The 18,295-nt window shown below is 37.2% G+C and overlaps 1 protein-coding gene and 1 long non-coding RNA gene across 2 annotated transcripts in view; one reads left to right on the top strand and one right to left on the bottom strand.

Annotated features, from left to right (window-relative positions):
- The window catches only part of LOC135329677 (uncharacterized), an 82,984-nt gene extending 76,955 nt beyond the window's left edge, over positions 1-6,029 (top strand). The window contains exon 3 of the long non-coding RNA XR_010391216.1: positions 5,635-6,029. This is a non-coding gene — a long non-coding RNA (uncharacterized LOC135329677). The remainder of the gene's footprint in view (positions 1-5,634) is intronic.
- Positions 1-18,295, bottom strand: part of SYN2 (synapsin II) — a 202,437-nt gene that overhangs the window by 46,967 nt on the left and 137,175 nt on the right. The window contains exons 6-7 of the mRNA XM_064518835.1: positions 2,817-2,879; positions 305-447 (exon numbers count right to left, since the gene is read on the bottom strand). Of these exons, the coding sequence (XP_064374905.1) occupies positions 305-447; positions 2,817-2,879 (206 nt within the window). The remainder of the gene's footprint in view (positions 1-304; positions 448-2,816; positions 2,880-18,295) is intronic.

Below are 18,295 nucleotides of genomic sequence, written 5' to 3'. Positions count from 1 at the left end.
ATAAAAAACAAATCCCCTTCCACCTGCTCATTTCTTTATATGAAGATATAAATAAATGTTAGCAGGAAAACCCTCGTGGCAGGGTCACCTGTTGTTTTATTCTCCTCCTCCCAATGACAATCAACTTAAAAAAAAATGCCTTGATAAACCCAGAAAGTCTAAAATACCTTCTTTCCAAAGAGTATGACAATGGAGACATGGAGTCATCACATTTCAATTCAGAGACTCATCCAACAGCCTTAACCTTGTTGAAGCTTATCAGTTTTCAAATAAAAGGATGAAAGAAGGTAAGTTTTTGGCTCACATGTATGCTTTGTAGTTACTGCCTATCTTTTGGATCCTGATGTCGTATTTGGAGTCTATGAAGGGTTCAGTAGTGGCGTAGGTCTGAGTGAGTGCTACCACACTGGCTATGTCCTGAAAATCGTAGTGGTTGTCTACCTTGATCTGCAGTCATCATATCACAAGTAAACAGCACATACAAGAGAAAAAACAGCAGTTAGGAATAAAATGTAGAATTCACTTGCAAATGGCATTCATGAAAAATATGGGTTTTGATAGCATTAGTTTATATAAAAGAACTGGATATTTTATCTGATTTCTAGATTCTATCCAGGAATATGACAAAAAACATTCTGCATTAAGGTATCTATTTTCCCAGGAAAAATTAATATTTTCCTGTTCTGCTGCAGAAAGCAATTTGCAGACAGTGGTATTTTATTCTGCTTTAATCTATACAGAATTCTTGTTGATTTACTAAATTGGACATATAAATGAATGTGTTAGTGTGTATACAGCCAATCATGTACAATCCAATCTGTCATGCATCTCCCAGGAGGGAGAAGATAAAGGATCATGACATCCTGATGAGTGCCCGTTCACGTGGAGCACAGAGGGTTGGCTCAAGACAGTCAAACTACACGTTTTTCCCATTTTTCCCAAGTTCTCTGTGAGGAGTCAGGCTTTCTAGGATTAGAATTTCCTAGATGCAGAACACAGTGTAAGAGATTGTTAATGGGTACTAAAGCCACCAAACTTTAACATCTTAAAGTAAGAGGGTGGTGGAAAAGTGGGGAATACTGATTTGGCGGGCGAGGGAGAAGGAAACCTCAGCGGGAGAGAGGCATTACTTTTGGACAGGGAGGGTATATCTCTATGGTGATTTCAGTCAAGTCAAAGGAAGCTGGCTAAAGTGGGGAAAAAAGTGACTTAAGAGAGAGGTCTGGTAGAAAATGGGAGAGGGAAACTGAAATCTAACTAAAGATGCTGACCAAAGACTATTTCAGAAAGGCAAGTAAAGGAGACAAGGATTAGTATTTCTCATGCTATCTAATATTAGGAATGCTTGCAACATCTTGCAAGTCCAGTGTCTTGTTTGATTCCACCGTCACCTGGTACTTAAAAGGGGGCTTGTTGGCCAGAGCACCCACAGGCGAGGAGCTGTGGGACAGGACATGCAGGTTAAATGGAGGTCTGGTGAAGCCACCCGAAGTCAGGAGACCCAAGTATTTGTGCTCAACTCTCGGACAAGTACAGTGTAATTTGCCATTTGAGAGCCACAAAACCAGACCCAAAGCCTGGTCTCAATTCACTTTCTGAAAACCTAATAGTACACACCAGTCTAGTTATGACAAATGCAAACACTCCTGCTAGCAATGTTTTTAGGCAGGACTAGAGTATGAGAAAAACCTGTATTTGGACTCTGACATTAAGCATTTCACTACAAATGATTGGCATTTAATCTTTAGAGATTGGAATTATTTTATATCCAGGAAAATCTAGATTTACTTTTTTTAGACATTTGATATGCTGAACATTTATGTACATTATCTCCATTTACTATAAATGAGATGTTAATATTCAAAGTACAGAATACAGTTTCTAATTCTTCACATATGCAGTCCACAAAAACTACTGTTTAAGTGATTACTGATTAATTCTGGTCTCAATTAAGTTGGCTGCCAAATTTCCACCGACTTACTAAGTGCTAACTAAAACAATCAGTCATAGGGAAAGAACATAACATAGAGTAGAAGTTGCATAATTATTGAATAAAATGCAATTAAATCAGTTTTCCACTGCTCAGTGGCAAATTTTATGTCCATGGAACTTTTCAAGATTCAAGATAGTAAATATTATTGTCTGATGATTTTTTTTAATCCAAAACACTTAAAGCACTCTGAAGAGTTTTCAGTGAGAGAAAGTGGTTAATCTGTAATGACTGAAAAATTTCATTGATATCAGCAAAAGTGGGATTTAAATCATGTCCCTTGAACCATCATTGTGAGATAAGTAATATCAAAACAACTGTACTCACCACTGAAATGCAATTACTTTGGAGAAAGAAAGCAGCAGTTACGTAGTGGTATGAAACAACCATAGAGAATACATTAAGACAGGAAATGAAGAAAAATTCTGTATCAAGCTGAAACCAGGAGGGAACAACAGCAAAACTTTCTAGATTCTCAGTCCCACAAAGCTGGATTGTACAAAGACACCTCGACTCTTAAATAGTTTCACTGCAGTCAGCTAAATTAAGAAATAAAGTTCTGCTTTGGGAAAGCATCCCAACGCGTTCCTAAAACCATCCCTGTATAGGACAATCCGTAAACTGCCTGAGAATGTACACGTGTTTTAAGTATTTTTTTAAATAGAGGTGATTTCTCGAATAACAGACAAGCAGGGGTTGGAAAGGGCAGGGATCTGAGACGGAATTCAGATGGGTGAAAAGTTAAAATATCCAGGAAGTAGAAAAACATGCATATTGTTTTAGACAAACACCCAAGCTCCTAACATGCAATAAATAGCATCTGCACCTTTCCCATGCCTGAATGAGCATGTCCAATCTTCACAACAACAGGAAATGTTGGCATTGTTAGCTAAGAGGGAAAACAAAAAAGAAATATTAGGGATGATAATCATGGGCTAGATAATTAATACAGATAACTTCAGAAAAATTCTTTACACAACCATGCAAAATTCAAAGGATAAATTTCCAGTCTCTCAGACCATGCCTGCGTGTATCAAACTGATGGGGGAAAAAGAACATCTTGCTTGCACTGGTACATTCCTCTTTCCTGCATGAAGTTTTGCCTTTGCTTTAAACACGACCACAGAGAGTCCTGCTGAAGCTGTTCTTGCCACATGGGTATTCAAACAGGTATCCACAGATTGTTTGGATAGCTAATTTAAACCCAAGTGTTATTTATACTGAACTGGGATATGTTACAAATTACTCAACTTACAGTATCTCAGCTGATAGCAAAATTAACAAGTGACATTGCTTATTTTAGGTTCAATTTCAACAAAATTTAAGTATTTACTGGAAAAAGTTTGAGAGATGGCTGTTTTATTTATTGCAGAGCCATACCAGAAAAAAGTTCTTTGGAGCAGTCACGTGCAGAACAGATGCATACTTTTTAAATTAGTTTAGGATTCAGGGAAAAATCATTAAAAAGGAAATATCTGCCATTAGTTAGAACTTATTTTGGAGAAGCACTGAACAGTTCAGTCTTCACTATTGATTATTCTTCTGTTTCTTAGAAGTTGTAAGGTTTAAGGTAAGGGTTTAATCACAATAATAAGGCAGTTAGTCAGTGTCAGATGGAAGATACACTTTATTTTTAATGGCACATGCTGTACCTGTAATAAGTTTCATGGACTTCTCTCACAGATTTTAGTGCTTTAACCCCAGTGGGCGTTTTTATTCTCCTCCAAATTGGTTATATAGTGTTTGTGGAGGGAAGAAAACAGAGGAAAGGCCACCATCTCCTTAAAGATCATTTTTTCCATTGATTTCTGCATCAAACCCGAAAGTAGGGCTAGAATAAGTCTTTTCGAGAGAAGTTCAAATTTGATTTAAAGACTTGCGATTATGAAAAATGTAGTGCAATCTCTAGTTAAATTATTCCATTAAACAAAGATGTCATAGATTTGTCTTCTGCCAGGACAGCTTTGAGCTTTGAAATCAAGGAATAGAGCCACAGGCAAGCAGGCCATTAGGAAAATCTTAAGCACTAAACCTTAAGACTCTAACACCTTAGAGCTCTATATTATTATTATCTATTATACTTATATTAGTGCTCTATATATGCCTAGCTGCGGTGGCCACATTTCAATGCCTGTGTAAAGGCAACTTTTATTTTTTGCAGAAAGTCTGGATACTTAGACTAGCACTGTAGAAATCAATAAACAGTAATACTTTGAAAGTTTTTATTTAATTCATATTAAAGGAACCATTTCAAGAGTTGGTCTTTGATCCAAAATACATTTAATTGTCTTTTACAGAGCTGTTTCAGTCTAACCAACCTAAGTTAAAGGCACTGCAAAACTTAATCATTAAAAAATGTGATTAGTTTCAAAATAGCCAAAAACATTTGCAAAAGCATCATATAGTAAAGGTCAGCTATACTGCAATTTAAAAATTAAGTTCTCCTTAAACTGTAGGAATGCAAAGTCCTGTCTAGTCAACATTTAGTTACTTATTTATTGCTTTCATATTTTAAAACCAGCTTTTTTTTTTCAGTTTTGAGGCCGGGGGAGGAGGGGGGGGAACAAATCATTGCCTGACTCAAGCACTATAAACCACTGAAGGGGGGGGGGGGGGGGGTTAATGGAAATGCTGGCAGGCCCCTAACTATAGCAGTACAAACGGCATTCCTGTAATTAAGAGGACCACATATTTGCCCGTGAGTCCTTAGCTCTGGAATCCTTTGTGGACCACAGGAACAAACACTAACTTACACACACACACACACACACACGTGTATGTAGATGTATATACACGTGTGTGTGTGTGTGTGTGTACATATACATATAAAAAAAGAAACTCATTGCTTTCTCCCTTAGAAAAATGCACTAACATCATTTCAGGCTATAGGGTTCATTTTGCTCTGGAGTCCAATATGCAGATTGCCGGTGGGGTACCACATCCCAATATAGACAAAGGGAACAGCAGCGGCTGCAGGGGACGGAGGTGCTGAATACTGCATTTCAGAAATCCAGCAGACAAAAACCTGGCAGCATAGAAGGCACAGAAATATTAAGGTATCCCAGTGCTTTTCCTGTTAATATCTATTATTTTGGCAGGCCAATGAATCCAGGGCTGGTGAAATCGTACTTATTTTGGTTTTTGAACAGCCTTTCCTTTATTCCTGCTTTTACTTCACTCAGCCACCACAGTTCCCCCTTTGCGGGGGGCACTATACATGTGCCCTCAGGCAATGGCTTCACTGTCACTCGTTTTCAGGTGTGCGTGGTATTGTTCTGTCAAGCAATAATAAAAACTGAAATTTCTCACTGAGATTACACAAAACATAAATGATTTGCGTCCTTCCTCCACCTCTTCCCAATCTGCTTTCCTTCATGCTAATTTGTGTTCTCCACAAAACATACATGGGCAAACATCAGGTATGCTACAACTGTGCTGCTGACACCGAAAGCTTACAGGATCCTTGGACTTTCTTTTAATTTACATCATAGTTACTTGGGAGAGAGACACTTTCAAAGAAGATCTAGCACGTATGAACGGATCTGCTTTAAATAGTGCTGATAGTACTGACTGCATGTTTTCTTTGCAATGTATAGTTGGGGGAGAGAAGGCTGTTTTACAAATTATTGCTTCATTTTTCAAAGGTTTTCTTAAACTCAGGAGAGTACAAATTCAACTGTGACAATTGAAAACCGAGGGAAAATTTTCAAAAGAGAAAATTTCAAGACCAGCAACAGAAACAGCATTAAGAAATTTGGCAAAATTGTATGTATGAGAGATGGAACTATACTGCATGAACCCTTACATATACATGTAATAATAAAAGTGTAAATATAATCTATTTTCCATATGTACATATGAATAGGCTGAATGGATTGGTAACAAAAATTAATAGCAACTGGAAAAACTGCCATGAGTCTTTGTGGGAACCTTTTCTAAAAGGCAGTTTAGATTTTTATTATATTACTGTAATTACTTTTATTACATATTTTATTATATTACTGCTAATATGATATCTTCATCTATTCAAAATAATGTCATTGAGTATTAAAATGTTTTATCAGCTCCTAAAACTTACAAAAGGTGTATTCAGTCTATATGCTTTCATTTCAGTGGGTTTAACTTCTCACATTGTTATTTTATAATACACGTGGAGTTTCATTTTGAAAGAACCTTAACTTGGAGTAAGTTGCCTAGCTCAGGTCTGGTGCTACTTTGATCTGTGAATTTGAAGACACGTTCCCTTGGCAAGTAAAAAGTATATTATGTTGTGCAGATAAAAGGAAGGAGTAAAAAATCTTCTGAAGCAGAATCCTTTTAAAATCTAGGTAACAGAAGTCTATATTCCTAAATTTCAAACTGAGAAACATTTAGCATTGAAGTTTCCTTTCTGAAATGACTCATTGTAAGAGTTCCTGTCATTTATTAATAGCAAGAATTAAATTTATATACTTAACGACCAGACAAATCTAATGGTTCTTACCACAGGGCACCTTCAAACTGGGAGCTCATTCATGTTTGACAGGAGTCTTAATGAGCAGCGCAGTAATACTCTAAAACCTCTTGGCGAAACAGCCACCTGTCTACGCGGCAGAAGTCTAACCCAGTCGCGGTTAACTACACTGCTGAAGGGTTCAAGGACAAAAGAGAATGAGGGATCCAATATTAGAGGTGATTAAATCCTTAATGGAAATATTACAGCATTTATGGGTTTAAAATGTGACTGTAATATCCTATCTGAAAAAAACTTCCATGTTTTTAAATAACATAGCTATCTCTTCCCTATCCAAATAACTATGTATTAGTATTCTTCTTTCATTTGGATAGTGCTTAACTATTTATTATTACTTTATCTTACATCCCTACAGTTTATTGTATCATTTTCAAGGCAATCCAGTTGAAAATGATTCTCTTAATGTTGTATGAATGTCACTAAAACTGTTTCTGTAATGAGCCTAATTCCTTTTTTTTTTTTTTTACATGAGCACATTTGAAATTAATTGACCTAGTCCTCAGAGGAGTGATTTTTCTAAAATGACTAGATTTGGTCTTTCAGTCATATATTTGCAATGGAAGTCCACAGATCTAGGGCAGCTGACAAACTGGCTCAAACTGGCGTTTCACTGGTGGAGCTCCTAAGTGCTGTGAGACCTGGACTCCACAAGCTCTCCAGCTCTACTGGAGGCCTCTGTGTAAGACTCTCATTTTTAAACCAGTTGCGGCAGTTATAGTATTCTTGAATTTTTACATTACTGATAATGATATGGGCAGTAATCCCTCAACATCTCTCACAGTCATGGATTTTCAATTAATTTGCCACCAGAACTATTCATATTGGTTCAATAAGAGCAAAATCAGTACAGTATAAACTCATGACATCATTATTTTCCTTTTGCTCTTTTTGTTTCCCATACTACTGACAGGCAACGAGCAAAGTAATTATAGTTGCAGTGAGACTATTTAGATTTACAACAGATGAAGAACTATCCTCAACTGGAGTTACACTGCTCAAGTTTCTAAACCCGGGGAAAATTTGATCCAATATTCTCAAAATGCTGAACAAACACTAATTAAGGCGAGCATGCATTCAAAGCAAATAGTTTTGAAACACATCACAGAAGCAAGTTTCTCATGTCATCAAGTCTCAGAGTCAGGTCATGACATCTACTGGATTAGCCAGCTTGAGGCCACAAAGCTTTTTGAAACTGCTGGCGTGGGGAGCAGTAAGTTATCAAATCTTCTTCATTAAGGCTTGACATGTTTTGCATTTTTACTCTTCTGTTCATGTAAGTTAGTATTTCAAACACTCCTTTTCCATGTTGCTAGGATGATTAGCAAATTAGGTTCCAACACAAATTAGGTCCAAATCATTAGTTACTGGTCAGTATTTTAAATGCCTAAAATCTGCAACGTAATACTGTATTGCTCTTCTGAAATGTTAAGATATTTTCTATACATTGCATAGTGTTTTCGTAAAGGACTCTGGGCTGGCCTAACTTCTGTTCTGATCCCACTTATTAATCCCACCGAATGAATAGGGAAATGCTGAAAATTCAACCAATTTCAGAAAATACTGCCAAATAGTCTTTGCTAGAAGATAAGAAAAATTTCCCAATTTAAAGTGGTAAAAAAGACATGTCAAACAATACAGTGCTCAAAAAGAACAAGCAAGAACTGAGAACTGCTGTTGGCACATCAGATAAGCACTGAAAAGCACGGCCTCCAAAACTTGTTCAGGAACAAAAAAGCTTTGAAAGCTCCAGGCCTCAATTCTGGAGATGTACGGTGGCAGATGGCTAACTGGCTGTGCACAGCACTTATTACAGTTAGGGGCGGATTTGGAAGCTACCTTGAAAAACAGCTGAAATAATGTATAATTTTGTCTAACTGGTCTGTAAATTCTGGAAATAATGAAAACAAAACTAAGCATATCCAGGCAGCTAGAGATCAACATGTAAAAGTCAAAGTTCTCATTAAGAAAAAGGAAGGAAACCATATTCTTCTGGAAGATTTAGGTTTTTAGCCACACACAGAATATTTACATAAGTATTCATTAGCATAATTCAAAAAATCTGGATGTATCCACTGGCCCACGATATATAACAGACCAAAAATCAACAAGCCTAGGATGCTCGTGTTGTTGAGACTATCATTTTGGAATTGCAGTGCAGTAGAAGGTGTTAAAGAAGCAAGAAGATCCTGCTGGGCATGAAATTTGGAAAAAAGAAAAGACAGCACTTGTAAATGTAACAGTTTTGCTGACGGAGCTGGCAGAAAGCAGTAACAAATGGAACAGGGAGAGGGAAGACTTGGGACGTTTTAAGAACATAAAAACTGCTCTGTGGAAATACTGAATTGAAATATTGGTATAGAAATAGATGCTACAACTCTGAACTCTGAGCAGTTAATTAACAAAACTACAAAGTTCATTGTGATTATGAACTACAAAGTTCATATGTGATTAATGTCACGCTCGTAAAGAACTGCACTCTTTTTGCACTACATGACTTTTTTTTATCTGCTACCCATATTTTCAGTGCACTTCTATGAAAAATAAAAGATAGAACCAGTAGTCTGCATTAATGCTTCCTGGGCATAACTCCCTCTTGAATTCATCAATGTGATTTTTCTCATACTGAAATTTTTGTACTGCACATATACTTCCAATGCAGCAGCAGCAGCAGCAAAAAAAAATCCTGTTACTTGAACGTATCAACGAGAGTCATGTCCTTCCAATGAACCTGACAAAATAAACTCAACTTGTGTTTTAAAAAGAAACAAAACATACGTTGTAATTACAGGCAGCTGGCAACACTATTAGTCTGGTGAATGTAGGCTCACTCTTTAGGATTTGTGCAGCAATCAGAGACTTCACATCCCCTTGTTACAACCATATTTCTGCTTTGTCAGTTTATTCTTTTCTAAACTTGAGCCAAACCTAAAGCTCCTAGTCAGAAATCCTACTAAGGTCATTTTTTCCCTGAATAGATTAATTGCAGAGTGGGATATGGTTTTACTGTAATGAATTTTGAAGGAGTTATCTACTTCAAAAGATTGACTTTTAGATCACAGACCGTATATATATATACCCAGTCCTGTGCAGGTTCAGTGACTGGAACGCCATCCCCATCTATATACATATAGGTTCCTAAATGTATACATATACTCAGGAAATACTTAGACGATAAAACCAGGCAGTTTTTCTACATGATAACACTGCACAGAGCTTTCTATATAAAACACCATGACCAGCCACTAAACACACTTCCATGTTCTCTTTCACTTAGTTATGAAACCCATTTACTCTTAACCAGCCAAAGGCTTGAAAATGAGATGCTGTTTGCTAAATTCTGACCATTACAGATAGTTCAGTTGTTTGACCAACCTACTCCACAGACTATAAATTTCACGCATGAAAGTCACCCAGTACCAGTAAAGTTACCGTGCAGTCAGAAGCACTTCTCCTAAGTAGGGGAGCACGAAAACCTAAGAGCCCCGTTGCTTCTGTGATTCTCTTCTTGACTCCAGTAGTATGAATCATTACTGGCATTGGTTGTTACCATTTCATCTGCATCAGTGTCTGAACCTTGGAGATTCTTTGTAGTATGAGCATACCAAGATAAGTAAGATGAATCTACCTTCATTTTACTCATTTTATTTTATTTTATTAATCTTTAATTCCCTGTCCACCTAAAGATTCATAAATCTGTATTATGCTGCAGAATTATACTGCAGAAACAAGTACTCTAGTTTGAGATACTAACATAATAGTTACCTAAAGAGGTACCATGATTACCCTCTACATCACTGACATGAAGGTTATTTAATTAACCCGTAGACTGAATGTACAATCTTGATCCGTGTTACCGCCTGCATTTTTCCTTATGTAATGTAAATAACACCTACCTTTTCCCTTTCAGAAATTTTCTGAAGTTTATCAGGCTGATTTACTACAGTGTCATCCTGTGATTTTGCCACTTTAAGTCTATCAGTTTAAGATGAATCCTAAAAATTTGAGGTTCATACATTAACTACTCAAAGGTTTATAAATTCTTTTGAAATTTAAGTATTTTCAAAGAATGTTTAGAGTTACTTAATATACTTTTTATGAGACGTAACCCTAATTCTTGTAATTTGAATTCTTATAGTTAAGATATATTGTAAAACATAATCGAGCTTCATATAAAAATAAAACTAAGTAAAAAAGTGCCATTTACTGGTAAAAAAAAAAGAGAGAGAGAGAGAGAACAATTTTTTGAGAGTGGTAGTCACACTGGCTTTAATGTCCTCAGCATTGAGCTGACGAGAGAAGCCACAATAGGAAAAAAAAGTAGCAACACATACACACAAGAAAGATATTTCATAAACATGACTTACCTCAAACTCAGTGTTTAAATATTTATCTTTCCAATAATCCCCAAGAAAAGTTCATTTAACCACTCTAGTTCCATGTAATTTATTTGTGGAACATGCATCAGACTAAATCTAATTTTGCTCTGCTTACTTTGGGAAAAGGAAATTAAAAATGAAATAATGAAGGTGGCTTTTTATTCATTTTCTTCCTTCCCAGAAACAGGCAGGAAGAGTCCTAAATCAATAAACAAGCAGAAGATGTACTTTCTCTGGTCTATTGGGTTTTAAGGAAATACAGTCTCAAGATAAAAGTCGGGGCGCAGACACGCAGAGGCGCTCTGTCTCCAGCAGGGAGGCTCGACATACTCCTCCCGCCCCTAAGCACAAACACCACCCTGAAGCACTTGTGATTCTCAACTTTATATAAGTGGCAAGCGCAGGGAGAGTCTAAAACGGGTGTATGATCTTTTTAGAAATATGGGCACTGAAGAAATCTAAAAGCTCAAGTGGAGGAAAAGAGAAGGGCTTAAATTTGATTAGTTTGCAAGATCACCAAAGAGAGACAAATAGAGCTTCACTGTGATTTCGTGATTCAAAACAGAGGGTTCAGATGGCTTTGAAACTGAGTAAGTGCAAAACAGATGGGATCCTGGGAACGCTGGGCCGCCTCAGCTCCCGCTGGTATTAACGGGAGTGATGAGCACCCCTTGCACCCAGTCCCCTCCACTGCCATTAGTACGAGCTCGTGAGAACGGGTCTCCGTGTACTCGCTGAAATCAATACAAGTTTTTACATGACTTTAACCTGTAAAGGGACACTACCAAGTAAGCCTGAGCCAGGAAATCAGTCTCAAATGCCTTTGTTCCCACAAATACCATTCAAGTAAAAAAAACACAAAACCAGTTATCTAAATCAATACACAAGTGACATGATGGTAGAAAAATCTTACATTTTTCCTTATATTTTTAATGCCCGTACAGGGTGAAAACAGAAGTCGTCATGAACAAGAAATACAGTGAGAAAAGTATAATAGAAACGAATCAAAAAGAGCAGTTCCTACAAATTTCTAGTAGAAATTCTTGAGAAGAAAAAATCTTTGCAGATACAAATTATATTTTGATTCTGGCATGTCAGAATGATTCCGTTCAAATCATTCTGCCAACTCTTTTGCAAAGTGCTGCTTCTAAAACAAAACAACGCTTTATCATCAAAAAGTTACCCAAATTGCTAAGACCATTTAGTGTATGTGTTTTTTTATTATAGTATTTAGGAAGTGGGAGCTATAAATACCATCCCTTTTGAAGTGGGCTATAGCACATATAAAGGTACTGGTATTTAAAATCCATGAAAGGCTCATATATTTGTGAAATACTACTCTAACTTTGAATTTTCTATACAATTACACAATTTTTGTACGGGATGTGTACTGTAGCTGTACCAGACAAACTGAGAGCAGTTTTTAGGAAAAATAAACACAACACAAAATGAAAACTAGAGAGAATACCAGAACTCCGGTAAAGCATCAAGAGAGCGATAGATAAACTATCACTGCGGAGAATCCTGCCTGCAATCATTCTAAAATAAGATTCATTTGCCACACTGGAGAGAGAAAAGGATAGAAGCAGATGAAATCATAATCTGTAGACTGTCAGAGGCTAATGTACACAGCACAAGCTGTCTAACCAAAAGACACTGTGTAGATTCAAGCTGCTTGACATCTGGAAGGGACAGCAAGCTCTCTGCTGCACATCCGTATTCTCTCCTTCATACTTAGAGAGCCTTTGGAAAAGCCCTACGGGCAATCCCCACGCAGCCACTTCCAAGCCCCCTGACGTAACTCTGGGTATCAAATTCAGCGCCGTCCACAGAAATACTCATGATCAGTACCCTAAAACCTGCACAACGCTGCCTCTTAGCAAAAGTGCAGTACAGAGAGGAACAGCAGTGCTCTGAGACCACACTCCAGTGCAGGTCAGCAAGAGTCAGCGTTGCTGGAGGAATATCCCGTGGATATTCCTGAAACGCCGCAAGATGCAGAGAGGTGAGATGAGAGCAGACAGAAGGGGGAACGGACAGATGAAAAGCACGGAGTAGAAGTGATCCGACAGTGTCACCTCTCCCCATGCCAGCTTTAAGGCTAATGCACCTCACTCACCGCCTTTCCCCGGGAACTCCCAGGGAAGAGAGGAGGGTACCATGAAGACAGTGCCACTCGGCCCTCGCGTTCAAGCAAAGCAGTGGTTCACACCACCCGAGCCTGTGCCATGTAACATTTAATAGCAGGAGATCTAGTATTTTTCATACAGGTCTCTGGGGGGCATTAGAAGAAAAAGAAATCATGATTATAATTAATGACCATTTATTTCTTCCAGAATGCCAGGGCTAGATATTAAAAATTAATAAGGATCATGACAGCCAGCAGGCAAAAAAGCCCTGTTAGAATTACAAGAAGTCGTATGCAAAATTAGAGGTCCCATTGAAAAGAGGTGAAGTTGATTATAAACCTGACTGTAGCCAGGCTTCCTGCCCTCTTTCTTTTCTATGCTGTACCCACCAGTAAATACAGTGAATTATCCCCAGTCCTCTTTATTTTTTATATTTTACTAGAAAACAGAAATGAAGGGACACTGGATGATTTAACTAGAGAGAAATAAGAAAGTGCCAGGTGTTTTTTCTACTGTGTCAATAATGAATTGAAGGAGTCAGTGACTACGTCCCTTGAAAAATGAAATTTTCTATTTTTTATTAGCATGTGTTAGTTGTATCAGAATATAACCAAGAAGTGGCCACTATTTAATGCTGCCACTCTTCACACTTCATTAGAGTTAAGACATAGTTTGCTATGATACCATGGCTTACTTATCAAACCAAAGGAAATTCCATATGGTAACAACATACAGCGTAATGGAAGAGGCCTTGCATTGTTATTCAATCTATACAAATAGTAAAAAGACCAAGTGTTTCTTTTACTTTAGTTTGTGTATATTTATAAAATGTTCGCTACTGTTTCTGTGCTATTATTTAAGGTATAAGATTATTTTGTTTAAAAATTGGGCAAGGAATATTTCTATGTCTTTTTGGACTAATAAGCTTTATATTTTACAATGTCAAAATCTAGACTGTAAGGGAGAATAGGTGCTGATCTTTAGAGCTTCTTTTAAACTCTCTGGACTTAATTTTCATGATACAATGAAAAATAATAACAATTCACAGTATAAAAAAGCACAGTACAGCTTCAAGCTAAGAGCTTAGTCATACTGTTCAGAGGTAACAGGTATGCAAACACTGTACTGATATAAGTAGGAGCTACAGGTGATATTTGGCTTCTCTGGTAGTTGGGCTTAAAACACATTTTCTTGCATTTGTGAGAGGATGTTCCTGAATACAGAGATTTGGAGACATATTATGATCCCTTTCAAATGCTATGATATAAACAGTTGCCAATTAGAAAGGCTTTTTTGAATTACCTTTTTACTCCTTTCAAATGACATTTCAAATGACATAAGACATTTAGAAGCCATACTGACACCCCCAAAACAGCTATATTACAGTAGGCAGTAAGATGATAATACTGCAGCCACCTGCAATTACTATGCAATTCAACTACCTTAGTCACATCTATTATATTGGCTACAGGTAAAATAAATTATTTGAGGAAGAAACTATTTTTTCAAAACCATGTAAAAACTGTGTGAAATACTGACTTTGTGCCATTGGCTAAAAAGCTCCAGTCTCCAAAAGACCAGAAGACAACTGCAAGTTGAAGTATTGTCCCTCTGCTAACTGTTGTTTTTGTATGTTAACAGATTGTCGTGCAATGGTATGGCCTCAAGAGTTGGCCTCCCTCTCTGAAGTAAACTAGGCTCCAAGCAATTAAGGATTTATACTGGCATATAACTCTTTTTTCGTAGTCGTGACATTTCAAATATTTTGCCTAAAATATTTGCACCGTTTATCTTTTTGGTGGTAAAGTCAATGTTTAGATGTTGATTGGAAATACCTGTGCTTGTGGCTACCCACCGAGAGGCTGGCACGTGGACGGGTTGTAGCGCCTGTCTCCAGGAGCCTGCTACACACTGCTAGGCACAGAACAGCAGAAGCTGGGGTACCACGACACCACAAGCACAGAAGAAGCAGTTATATCAAAAAGGCCAGAACAGCACTTCCAGTTTTCAGATGTAATGTTAAACAAAAATTGAAGACCAAAGACATACTTACCTCAGGACTAAAAGATGAAGTTGGCAGTCTACTCTAAATATGTAACTAAGCTATTTGCTCTTTTATGTTCTGAACCTTGTTTAAGCTACTTGGCTGTTTCTTAGTATCTCAAGATGGTATACACATTTCAGTGGGATATAAAATCATTAGAAACAAAATTCTTTGAAGAATTACGATAATGGTACTTACTCACTGCTACAAAGGTGCAGATTCTATATACTAAGACCCAAAGTCGATGAGACTCACACAAAATCATAGTAAATCATAGTTTCATCCAAGGAAACTAGCTAAGTCTGAAGGAAGACACCATTACCTGAAAAAAAGATCTCTATCTGCATCAATGAGGTCAATAGAATTAAGCCAAATATTTCAGCAGTAGCCTGATCCGATCTCTGGTAGAGAAACAAATTATTAACAAGGCAATAAAAGGTACTATAATTAAGCTTTTGTTATTAAATATGATCTAAAGCCAAAACTAAGTATCTGGATAAAGAGAGTCTTGAATTCTGGTGAGTTGTCACTATCAACTTTGGCTTACCTCTCTCTCTCTTATGGATTTAATCTCACTATAGTCTCAACTTAGAAAACAATTTATTAGCCTAAGTTAGAGTCTTTTGAGGTTTTCTATAAACAGCACTAACTTTGCTTTAATCCTGTCAGGTAATAGCTTTCTTCATTACTCTTAAGGTTTCTTTTTTATTCTTTGTATCAATTCGGTTATGGTAAATAAATTTAACTCTGCAGAATTCTATTGTTCTTATCTAGACCATGGTATTGCCGTCTATTTTGACCTGTCCACACTGGCACAGAAGCCATGCATGGATTTCATGGCTCCAGAGCCTAACAACAAAAGTTTGTTTTTAAAGTTACTTTCACAGGCAAGGTGAATTGCACATTAGGTAATGAGGACTCTTTCCCATCACTGCTATGCACCAGATAGAAGAGAGTCAAGGACACTCCTGTCTGGGCTTGAAAAAGCAGGGGACAAAACTTACTCCTTCAGAATGAAAGTTTGTCAGAAAACAGTTCTGCTGAGGTTTCTAAAAGTGTTTTCTTCTTACAGTTCACTAAGAATAAGATTGTATCAAAGTTGTCATGAAGAAGTAAGAGATAAGCCTACCAGAGCTGCTCATTTGGTAGACTTGTGTGGGAAGCGGAAGACCCAGTTTGAAGCCCTGGCTTTGAATGGGCAAGTACCTGTACTCCAGGACTGCTGGGGGTACATATCTGGCTTATTTTATGACCTGTTGTTCCACTTTGGGGTTGAGAAACCTTCCAGCTACAAGTTTCACTGAAATACACATTACCACTGAACGGTCTCACTGCTGATTGCATATTCCAAGCATCTTCCTTCCACTCCTGGCGAGGTCTAGAGAGACCTACAGCTGGAACCTCTTTTACAGCCACTCGCTTTGCTAAGTGTAACCACACTTTAAATGTCCCACCTAGGTACAAATGGCTTTGAAAGACTCTGAAAAACCTACCTGGATTGTTCCAAGAGGAGCTGCAGGTAACACTATATAAGAGTGCAATAAAAAAAAAATTATAATAATTTTACAATTACCATACAAAATTTAGTTTTATCATGTTTACATTTTTATACATGCAGTCAGATGTACGTATTTAATTCCCAACTATGTCTACAAGATAGCTGTGAATGAATTTTTAACTTGTCACAAAATATTTTTATATTTTGTTTAATATAGCGTTAGTGTGATTGCACTGGATATGAGTCTGTAAGACATGCAGACCATAATATTTGATGTGTTATTCTGGACAATATTAGGCAAAATGTGCCTTAGTTCACCACCATAGAGGCAGATAGGCTTTCCTGATGTAAGAGAAGACAGTTTGCCCGGTGTATTTAGTTATTACTTGAATTTTACTGAGACAGTAACCAAAATGGTCTATTTAGGTCATCTGTGCCAGCAGCCATGTGATGTCATCTTGAAACAAATCAATGGCTCTCAATTAATTCCTTCATCACTTTCCACTCCTACTACCTTAAGTTACACTTTGAAATCAATAGTCCTAGAACTACTGACCACGGAGGCCATTAAAATACCTGCTTGGGTTTTTGTGCTACCTTCTTGTAGCTTGAACTTCCTGGGTAGGGTTTCAGCCTCACTTCTTCTTCTTCCTTTTTTTTTTTTTAATCTTTCACTCACATGAAAAGCTTCCTGAAAGAACTAAGTTTCTTCCAGGTAAGAAAGGAAAAGTACATTAATATTAATAAGTCTAGGTGATTTTCAGCTATTAGTCCAGGACTTGGATCCAGTTGTCTTATTTGAAGCCGACACGTCAGACCAAAAGAAAAAAAACAAACCCAAAACATTGCTGCTTGAACTAAGTTAGGACATCATCTACAACATTCCTGCTTGGTTTTGAATCTAGATCCAAACTGCAAAGTTAAGACCCAGCTCTACTAATTCTGAGTATCTGTGTAGCCATCTTTTTTTAACAGACAGAGTGCTTCTGTGGAGGGGGACGTACACAAACAAAAAAAAGAATAATCAGAGCAGTGGCTCTGAAACATATACATCTCTAAACAGCTACTTTGTGTACACTAAAACTCAGCAAAATACATTTTCATCAGTATTGACCGAAGTGGTTGAAATTAGTTTATTCAATTTTCAGTTCTTGAGCTTGAATTGTGAAGTGACAAAATGTGTAATACTTTAAGCAGTTAGGTCCTCCACGTCAGTCTCCGTATGTATTTTATTACCCTCTCTAATCACACCTTAACTTGCTCCTTCATGAAAGAACTTCTTCAGAAAAGGAGAGTGTATGCACGTTGCACATATATCCAGATTGTTACAGCAGCAAAGGATCTGAAGTTGAAAAATATTTCCAAGCTCTTTCAAATCTATGTCTGTGTTTCACATGTACCATGAGCCAGAAAATGCAGATACATATCTACGTTGATTCAGACTTACTGACAGGGAACGCAGAATACGAGCTGTACCTGCAACATAATATCATTGGCATATTTTCCCTTATTTCTAATTATATCTGTGATAAAGCAGTAAAAAATGGCTTTTATTTCAAATTCATTATTCCTTGTAATTACCAATTGTTCAAGGCTCACAAATAGAGCATTGAAACATTTCCTTTTCATGAATGAAGTCCTGTGCTGCCTGCAAACAGCGGCATCATTTCAAGAAAATGCACAGAAGTGCAGGGGAAGATCAGGGACTGCAAATGAAAACAGAGTTTAAAAAAGGACAGTTTTGT

Source organism: Dromaius novaehollandiae, chromosome 12, assembly GCF_036370855.1.
Source record: "Dromaius novaehollandiae isolate bDroNov1 chromosome 12, bDroNov1.hap1, whole genome shotgun sequence".
NCBI classification, from domain to species: domain Eukaryota; kingdom Metazoa; phylum Chordata; class Aves; order Casuariiformes; family Dromaiidae; genus Dromaius; species Dromaius novaehollandiae.
Note: the sequence above shows the minus strand (reverse complement) of the source record. Positions and strands in the feature narration are given on the sequence as shown.